General features: G+C 41.5%; 1 protein-coding gene across 16 annotated transcripts in view; it reads right to left on the bottom strand.

Annotated features, from left to right (window-relative positions):
• Positions 1 to 2,250: 2,250 nt before the first annotated feature.
• LOC308093295 (transcriptional repressor p66-alpha-like) overlaps positions 2,251 to 10,194 on the bottom strand; it is a 31,015-nt gene continuing 23,071 nt past the window's right edge. For 13 of the 16 annotated variants that reach the window (XM_080439609.1, XM_080439601.1, XM_080439596.1 and 10 more), the window contains exons 8-11: positions 7,829 to 8,105; positions 5,549 to 5,988; positions 4,723 to 4,981; positions 2,251 to 3,254 (exon numbers count right to left, since the gene is read on the bottom strand). In XM_080439609.1, the coding sequence (XP_080295735.1) occupies positions 3,118 to 3,254; positions 4,723 to 4,981; positions 5,549 to 5,988; positions 7,829 to 8,105 (1,113 nt within the window). In that variant the 3' untranslated portion in view covers positions 2,251 to 3,117. The remainder of the gene's footprint in view (positions 3,255 to 4,722; positions 4,982 to 5,548; positions 5,989 to 7,828; positions 8,106 to 10,194) is intronic. The other 3 variants (XM_080439602.1, XM_080439603.1, XR_013933873.1) reach the window with 2 other exon arrangements.

Genomic DNA, 10,194 nt, shown 5'->3' with positions numbered 1-10,194 from the left:
TCACTTTTCTACATTACTGAAGGCATGGTCAGGGACCACATGTAAAACCTTCACGGACCACCAGTTGAAAACCTCTGATTTAGAGGGACGCTGCTGCCCCCACACGGTTGCATGGATTAAAGCAAAATAAAATCTCACATGTTGTATGGCCAAGTCCTAATGTGTGATTTGTGGAACAGTGTGAAAGGAGCCCCGCACACTAGCGCTGTTTCCTAAACAATTAATACAACATGTAAAAGTATGTCTGACATGTGAAAAGGTTTTGTGCCAGGGACCCCCAGAAGAGAAGATTTATGTAAAATAAAAATAAAAATAAATCAACATTATTCAATTTCCTCATTGATATTTAATTCAAAAATAGCAGATGTACAATCTCGCAGTGCGGCACTAAGTGACATGCTGTGAGCTTGTAGATCTGCCATTTGTGAATAGCCAACATATAAATGGAAAAGTGGTTACAATAATTGTGATGCTATGTTAACTACTTTTGCTGGGGAGGCCCTGGAACCCCCCCCCCAAGGACCCCACTTTGAGAACCATTGCCATAGAGAAGTCTATGGAATCTGATTGACTGAAAATAGTCATGGCGACTGAGAACTTTAATATATGCGGTTGGAGAGTAATATGAAAGTCTCTGAATCAGGAAACTGTAACATCAAAGTCTCTAAACTACTGATCCAATGCCACTGGATTCTAAAAGTGTCTCCTTTCAACAGTAAAAAAAAGCAATAGGCCTACCCTGCATTTGGGAAACTCGCACGAAAAAAATGTATGCACCTAATAAGTGATCATTTTAAACTGATGGTTGTGTCTGCATGCTGGTCTCATGTGTTGGACTCACACAGGCTACAAATATAAAACAAAAACAAAAGCCACGCAGTGATTAAAATTATTTATAGTTTTTTGTTTATTTTATTATCTCTTTAGGAGCTAGGAAACAAAGTAAACCAAATAAATTGTAACATAACTTTGTACAATGCCAGAAGCAGAGGTTATGCAATACAGTGAAGGGAAACAAGCTACATGATGGTGTTCATGTTGTCCAGGAAAGCTGTAACAAATCGCTCCCCAAATCGCACCAGACGGTGTCGCGCGTCAAAAACAGCAGATCTACAAGCTCGCAAGGCATCGCGTCCGCGACGCATTGCCAGCTTGTAGATCTGCTATTTTCCGCAAGCGGCAGTATCGTACGATGGGAGCATAAATTAAGCATAACACTGATTCAGGAACGGGGACACAGCAGGGTCACATAAGGAGAAAGGTTGATCAAAATCTCATTGAAAATATCTGTGGTTCCAGTGTGTCAGATTCAGCTCCTGCAAGTTTTTTTTTCTTTTTTTTTTATCAGCGATGGCATAACACTCAAAATAATCTTACAATGTTGACATTAATATAAAATAAGCAAAATACAGATGGTAATTACAGATGAGTAAAGAAATAACATTGTCGTGCTCCTTCTTGCTAAGGCGCACAACGAACGGAGAGAGATTTAAGGGTAGGCATGCTCTGTCGTACAGACAAAAAAACAAAAAAAAACAACGAATAGATTAAATTGATCTTTTCCCGTTGAAACCACAAAATATTGACGGTAATTTATTTTAAACATCAGTCAAAGTAACCAAATAATTTACTGTAAAGTACAAAGAAATCCCAAACGTTTTCGCTACTGAGGTTATGTGCTGAAAAAACAACTCAGTTATTTTTGTATTTTTAACTTTTAAAAAAAGGAAGGAAAAGAAAAGAAAAAGAAAAGAGATTTAATTTCCTCTTATATTGTCAACATTATATTTCCTTGAATGTGAAGTCCGTGTTTCAGGTTATGTGAGTAAAGTCCAGTCATTTTGCCCCGTAATGTCCCATCGGTTTTTGTCTGTGATCCATTCGCTGGCCTGGGACTACAAATGAGGAGGGGAGAGTCTATAGTATATAGACTCTATACACCCCAGACTGAGCAGTTCCATCATTTCCAAATGGGAGAAACTTATACCACATAAACATCAACATTTCACTACAGCAACATTCTCAAGCCGTCATTTAGAACTTGTTCACGCTGCAGGCAAATCTCACTTGGACTGACTGTCCACACTTGTTATTCACCAAGGGATCAGATCGGAGTTGTGTATTCAGACGTTGCCAAAAATAGCAGATCTACAAGCTCACAACACGTCACATGTAGATCTGCCATTTTCGGCAAGCGACACCATGGTAAGACATGTGGTTCAAATCTGATCCACAAAAAAATCTGATCCACTGGTGTCCAGACTTAATAAAACAAATTGCATTCCAATCTGGTTAGGCCCCAAAAGATAGTATCGGATTTGGCCTGCCAGTGTGAACAAACATAGCCTTAAACGCAATACATTCTCCTTCCGATGTCCCAACTTTATTTAATTTAGTTTTGTTTTTTTTAATCCGGAAAGGGAGGTGATATAACATTTGACGTTACTCTAAACGTTTTTTTCCCGGACGCTCTCGACTTTCCAGACTAGTTCGGCAAGCCTGTCCGAAACGCAACTTTTCAGACGTCGGAAGGCAAATGTATTGACCTTTACTGTCAAGTGATTGTGGCTGACAACAGTAACAATAGGAAAGCCCTTGAAATGTTTGTTTTTTTTGTAATATTTTTTTTGTTTGTTTTTTGTTGCCCCAATCAAATTGAAACAGTTTCTGCAAAATGATGAGATTGATGAACACAACAATGAACAGTGATCCTCAAAAATTATAATAATAATAAAGAACAATTGAAAATCGTAAAAGGTTAAAGAAGGAACGTGTCTTCGCTTAAAGAGAGATTGCGTTTCCTTAACCACTTTAACCCTGGCGTCCCCTGTTTCTTGGGGTATGTCGTTGTCGGCGAACATTTTCAAAACTTAAAACGAAATAAAAAAAATGCCAATCTACAAGCTCACAGCGTATCGCAGCGCGTTGTGAGCTTGTAGGTTGGCCATTTTCACCATTCGTCACACGACAAATCATATAGGGCTCAAGTGGTTAAAAAAGAGATTGCATTTCCTTAACTGTCCACCATGGGGTGCTGTTGACTCCGTAATGGGGGGGGGGGCTGAGGAAAAGATGACATGTTGAACAAGAGTGAATAGTATGACTAGATTGTTTTCATTATTTCCATGTGTTTGCGGTCTGGGAGATGGAGCGCGAGGGGATCATGTCCAGCAGGTACTCCCTCTGACGGGCATCCACGCTGCTCGAGGACTTATGGCCCGACAGGCTGGGGTTCACATAGGCCATGGTCACACCTGTGTGACACACACACATGAAGCAAACAGGAGAGAAAGTCAGTCAGTTGACAACAACTTGGCAGTGTTTCTGAGTAGGGCATTCAGCAAAATAATATATGGTTTCAAAAGACAGAGACACACAGACACACACACCTCTAAGGTATAAAGTAATGATCCCAGGAAGAAACCAAAACACCAATCTAAAAGAGGGTCTAAAACAGGAAGATTAGAGGTCATTGGTAGCGGGGCGATATGTGGGGAGCCCCGTCCGAAAATAACTTTGCCATTTCGTTTCCTCCTGCATGTATCATATTAGCCCCTTTTCCACCCAAAACATCCAGGAACTAGATGAACTATGCTATTAGGTTCCTGCTAGTCTCGCACAGCCAGGCGACTGGCGATGTCTGCCTACCAAAACGTCTGGTGACATTAAAATCCAATGCTTTAACACAGGGAGAAAAGGGACGCAGGTAAGCCTAGTGCTTCGAAAAGCAATCCTATCAATTGACCAAATTTGAACGACTGCATTCCAAATGGTTTGGTTTTTTTTTTTTTGGTTCCGCAATGAAGTTATTAAATCTCCAAATTGTTGCCATCGCTCGACGTAGCGGTAGACAAAGATCTGGGATTATCTGGCTACACGTGACTGGGTTCAAGTGCTGTCCATAGGAAGATAAGAGCTCCTGAAGTAGGGCTGTCACAATGGTGAAATTATACAGTACTTGACGATTAATTGTCATTGTGTTTTTGGCATTGAATATTTGAACACATAAATAAAAATTACAGTTCCTGCATTCTTGGGAAAGCTCCTCTGGTTGAAGAGGGGCTAGTGAAGACTGAATGTAACGTTCACAGTGAATTGTCAACACAGTCCGACGACTGGGCCTTCTGAAGGATAGGATTGTTTTTGGACCAGACAGGAAGTTGAAAAGTAGGAAGAGGACAGACATCACGGTGCGAGTTCCAAGTGTTGCGGCTGGATCTAGTGGGACTCTACGGGTTTTAGTGCACTGGTTCTCATCACCGCTGTGGGTCCTTAGTGGTTTTAGTGGGACTCTGTCTACGGGGTTTAGTGGGGAGTCATTCTACTGGGTAGGGCTGGGCAATCGAAACCGATATGTAGAACCAATAACCAACTGAATAATCGAGAAGCATATAAGAATATATATTTTCTTACTATATAAACAAATTGGCACGAAATAATTGATTGTAGATTGTTTACATCCAAGAATATAAATTAGTCCACATTAAACCACATGATCCCGTATTGTACTTCGTTATACAATGGTGGGGTACAAAAATAGTGAAAATAGCCGATCTAGTGAGCTTGTTGATCTGCTATTTTCACAATAAAAAACCGTTCATTAATCGTGATTGAGGCAGAAGTTTGAAATAATCGTGAGCCTGATTTGAAGTCATATCGCCCAGCCCTACCACTGGTTTTAGTGGGAGACTGTTGTTGAACTGGTTTCAGTGGGAGGTCTACCTGTGTTGCCCGTGCTGCTCTGCTTCCTCCATGCAGTGGCTGAGGCACTGCTGCCTCCGCTGACATTGGTGCCGCCGCCGCTCCCACCACTGCTGCTGACCTTTGAACTCTGGGAAGAGGGGCGGGAAACATAGGCGTGCTTACCTGGCCGGTTGACCAAGGCCGCGGCCGCCACGGCGCTCTGCAGCTGAGAGGAGGAGGAAAAGGTGTGGGGTCCGCCCCTCACCCCCATGGATGAGATATTGCGGGACAGCTGGCCCTGGAGGGGAGGGTGGGGGGATTAATAATCGACTCGGTAACACAGCAGTAAAATAGAGACAATTCTACATAAGAGCAACAAGGATAGAATGACAAAATGATGAGACAACATGAACCATGTCTTTATGTATGTATTTTGTTTTGTTTTCTTGTGTCATGTCAAATGTGTGTACTGCTTATGTGTTGCATACATGGCTGCTGGGTCGCAAGACAAATTTCAGTGTGAACTGACAAAGTATTATCGTATCGTATGTAGTAACATGTAACCTGCAGTAGGCTAGGCTCAGAAAAAGCTACTCCCCCGGGCGATCAGGTTTATGAACACACACACACCTCTCACTATAACACAACATCGCACACACAAAGGTACATGACATTTTACATATTATTACACAAACACACACACATAAATGTCATACACATTATCTTTCTATAAATTCATGAAACCCGTGTCTGTTGTGTTGTGTGATTCAGCAAAATAAGGGTCCATTTGGACCCCTGTTGGGCCCCGGACCAGACGTTGAAAACAGTGGGCCTGAACTCCTGCAGAGAGTAACCGTCCCCCTACCTGCTTGATGTTGGAGGAGTGGTGGTGAACCATGCTCTGCCCCCTGCTGTGCTGGTGGTGGTGTTGCATGGAGGAAGACCTGGCCTGGGCCTGCGCCTGCTTCAGCTGCTGGGACACCAGTTGCTCCACCCGCATCGACGGCGAGGAGGACGAGGAGGACGAGGAGGAGGTGGCGTGGGAGACGGGCGAGGCCGCCTGCTGGAGGATACGCTGCTCTATCTCCTGCTCCTGCTGCAGGGCCTTGACGAACGCCGCCTTCAGCCGGTTGGTGTGCTCGGCCTTCAAGGCCTTTTTCTGATTGGATGACATACAGTCCTCACAGAGGATGGTCCCGCCTTTGGCCTTGTCCTTCCTCCAGCGGCACGTGAAGTCAGTGTTGCACTGGGTGCAGGTGTAGGGTTCTCTGGCAGCAGACTTGGACATGGATACTCCGGTCTTTCCTGTGGAAGGACAGGAAGAGCAGACCCCCCGTAGAGAAATCAATGAGTGGAAAACATCGCAAGACATTTTTATTCGTCACATGCACTTACATGTATGCACAATGAAATGTTGGTGCGGTAGACTCGGTCAAAAACTGTCAACAATGTCCATCATAGTGTATTTAGGGTGCATTCAGAGTGCTCGGAGCGTCGTTGTGTGAAAATTCAGAGCGCTGTGGGAGCATTCAGAGCACACACTGACCACTCTGACTGAAAAGTCTGGTTGTCCGAGCGTCTGAACGTTGGTCATTACAAAATGCAATAGTTGCAACTTGCTTGGTACTCTATTAACATGCATCTATGCATAACAAAACTGGTAATAATCATTTATAGGATGAATAAAAGTTCATTTGAATGAATTTTAAAACATAAAAATGGCAACGTTGGTTAATGAGTATCTACTCTGATATCTACTCTGTTTGTAAATTAACTGAAATCGGAGCACTCTATGATGTCAAAACCAAAGCGCTCTGAAATAGAGGGCAGATTCTCAAGTTTATTTATGAATGCACCCAAAATTAAAAATGTATATATAAAAAATGTGCAGTAAAATATTTGTGCTCCACCAGTGCCCAGACTGTGCTAACAATGTCCATCATATGTAATAAAAACTAGGTATATTACAAGTAAGTTAAGAAAAGTTATAATACAAAGGTAATAAGTAGTAATAATTAAGTGTAAAGTGTATTAAGTTGAGAATAACCTGATAAGTATGCAAAAAAACAACGGTATCATTATGTGGTGACATTGGACATCATTATGCAGTGACAAATGGAACCAAATGGTGTCCATTTGGTTCCATTTGTACACTCTCTCAGTTACAGCCCCATCAGGGTCCATTTGGTTCCTATTCCTAACCATTTAATAATTTAGCCGGGGACTGCCTTGAACCACTTCAAGGGCCCCTGCGGGTCCCCGCCCCGGAGCCCCACATTGGGAAGCAATGGTGTAGAGAATAACCATACAGTAGAATATTATACAGTTTAGAATTTGGGAAGAAACAGACGGTTAACTTTCTGCAGCCTCAAAGATTATATAGTTTAGGTCGGAGAAGACACTTTACTGATCCTTGCATGGCAATGGAGATTGATTTGTTAGCTAATGTTACAATACAAAAACAATATAGCTTAAAGCTGCAGTCTCTAAATGTCATGTCCTGCTGGAATTCAGGTGCCCACATAAGCACCGCAATGAGCCATAATGGAAAACTTGTTTGGGCAGAGGATACATTTTGCTCTGATGATCATGCAATACCTCTTATCAACCAGTAGTGGTCCCATCTGACCACAGGATATAAAATGTATATCCTGTGGTCAGATGGGACCACCATTGAGACATTTAATGTCTCAATAAAAGAGCAGTTAGAGACCAATTAAAACAACTGCAGTTGTGTTAGTTATACAGTATTAACAATTGAGGAGGGAATCCAATGTATCTGTAAAAGAATAGTTTTAATGCCTTCAGACAGCTATTCTCAGGCATTTCTGCCTGAGGAAGAGTTCTTGTACTTGAAACGCGTTGCTGAGTAGTATGTAAGATTTTTATCGTTTGCCTAAACAAAAAGATGTAATCATAGCTGTTTGAAGTCATTAAAACTGTTATTTTACATTGTACAGTAGTCATGGTCACACCCGCTCAATTGTTTTTTTGCTTTGGATTATTGCCTCCTGGGGAACCCTAAGACTCTCCACATTTGTGTGGAGTATTAACATACTCTACCATGCAGATTGATCAAAATACAATTGTATTCACGGTTATGGATAGCAGCTGTAATGAAAGTATGCAAAACCACATAACATACCTCTGTGGATGTTATCCAGTAGATTCTGGACCACCTCTTCCAGGCCCACCAGGTAGATGAACTCATTGTTGGCGGCAGAGGGCAGGAAGTTGAACTCGGGGGCGGGGGGTTTGGGCGGGGGTATCTCCAGCAGGGTCTTCTCCAGTTGCTTCCTCAGGGCCAGCTTGGCGGCGGCCTGGCGGGCGGCGGGGGTGTCGTTCACGTTGACCACGGACACACTGCTGCCCCCTGACTGGGACGTCAGGCCGGATGAGGCCTTCAGGCCACCGCTAGAGGCCTGACGGGAAGAACGTGACACAATTCATTTTATTATTATGCCACCAAAATGTGGAATTCCCTACCACCAGCCATCAAAAAGTGCGACCCCCCTTCAAAACCGCCATAAAAGAGCACCTGCAATTTGCAACTGACTAGACAAGGCGTCTTAGCTTGCCAAAAGAAATTACCCCACTGTTTATCTGCAAATATACTTTTACTGCTCCTAGTATTGATGATTTCTTGTATAGTATTGTATGTATATATATATATATATATATATACAGTATGTCTTGATGAATTGAATACATAGGACCACAATGGAAACAAACCCTCAGGGCTTTGTGTTATCCTATCCTTTTAGCATTATTGTATAACTGTACCACTTTTTGCAAACTGTTAATAAAGTATTGAATCAATAAATTGATCAAAACACACCAATGACACAAAAAGTTGTCAGCACGCAAGAGACAATGTTATTTCCCATAAGCCATTTATGCCGTGTTTATTTCAATGATTCTCAACTTTTTTAATTTTAAAGAGTTTGATGTGCATAAGGCCATGGATAGATTTGTTTCTCTTTTTTTATCTGGGACCCCAATCTATAGACTGAATCATCTTAACACCTCCACAACCAAACATGTGTTTACGGGGAGATAAGGGCAGCAGTGTCGTTCAAGTTTATTTATGTCACATTTATGGCAGAACAGGACACTTATGAAATTGATATTGACTATTAGGGAAGATAGATATTGTTATTGACTATTAGGGAAGACAGACAGACAGACAGTCAGATAGATATATAGACAGATAGACGTATAGACATATAGATAAACTAGACATAGCTAATGTTCTGGACCCTTTATTTGATATTGTGAAAACATCAAGAGAATACGTGTTTCAAAACACAATGTTTGTTTACAAACATTCACTGTGATCTGGTGTTAAAGGGATATTTCACTTTCAAAAAAACTTTTGGTCATTTTATCATCTACTCAGGCTTATGTGAGCCCCCCAGACAGTTTTTAAGTTGCTTGATTCAGTATTTAGATATTTGATATTTTATCAGACACGCCCCCTTCCTATACAAACCCATTGTAACTTCAAACTCCATTTTAACCATGTTAGATTCATCAAAAACACCTGTCCTTGGTTTTGGTGACTCATCTTGCCCTCCTTATACGTGAGGGGGCCGTCTTTTTTCGATTACTTTTTTCATTTATTTAATAGAATATTTTTATTGTATTTAATTTTAAAAAAATTCCAAAAAATATTAAAAATAAATGAAAAAAAAAAAAAATTTTTAAAGTGAAATATCCCTTTAAGAGCTCTGCGAGTAAATGGAACCTGGTCCATTTGGGTTTGAAAATAGGCAAAGTAGGAGCTTACAACGCGTCGCGGAGCATCTATTTACAAAATATGTTTGTATACATTTTAGACATAATGTCTGATAAGTAGTGAAATGGGACATTCTGCATAACGAGTACTTTTACGTTTGGTAGCCTACTTTAAGTATATTTTGACGCCAATACTTTTGTACTTTTACTCAAGTAAGTTTCGATTTACTTGTAACGGAGTTTTCTACATTGCAGTATTGATACTTTTACTTATGTAAAGAAAACCGTACTTTTTCCACCACTGGTTACGATTGATTGATTGATTGATTGATCTCAACTTAAGATCGCTGCACATAAGAACATGTCCCGTCTTGTTGCGTAGCCCCAACGCAGGATGCAATTAAGGCCCACGTTGGCCAGCAATAAGTTTATTATTAACTCGGTTGCATTATCGCTACGGGCCTAATGCTACCAGTAACATATATACTATAAACATACAGTCACCTTTTGTCCATCTGTTCTGCGAAAGAAATTAGTGATCGGTAGTTGCCAAGCCATGTTCACACGGAGCGGAGGTCAGCAGAAGCACGACATTTGTTAACGACGTTACACCGGTATTGGTGACCAAAAGTTTAAAACAATCGGCTGCACGTGTATTTTGGCATAGGAAACGCTGTTCGGCGTAACACGGGGAAACGCCCCCCAGATGACTGCCAGATCCGTTTTACCAAACTCATGCCTAACCTAACCGTATGCTTGCTAACCAGATAACAA

This window comes from Gymnoscopelus braueri (genome assembly GCF_963280865.1).
Source record: "Gymnoscopelus braueri genome assembly, chromosome: 10".
In the NCBI taxonomy this organism is placed as follows: domain Eukaryota; kingdom Metazoa; phylum Chordata; class Actinopteri; order Myctophiformes; family Myctophidae; genus Gymnoscopelus; species Gymnoscopelus braueri.
This window is presented reverse-complemented; position numbering and strand designations above follow the sequence as displayed.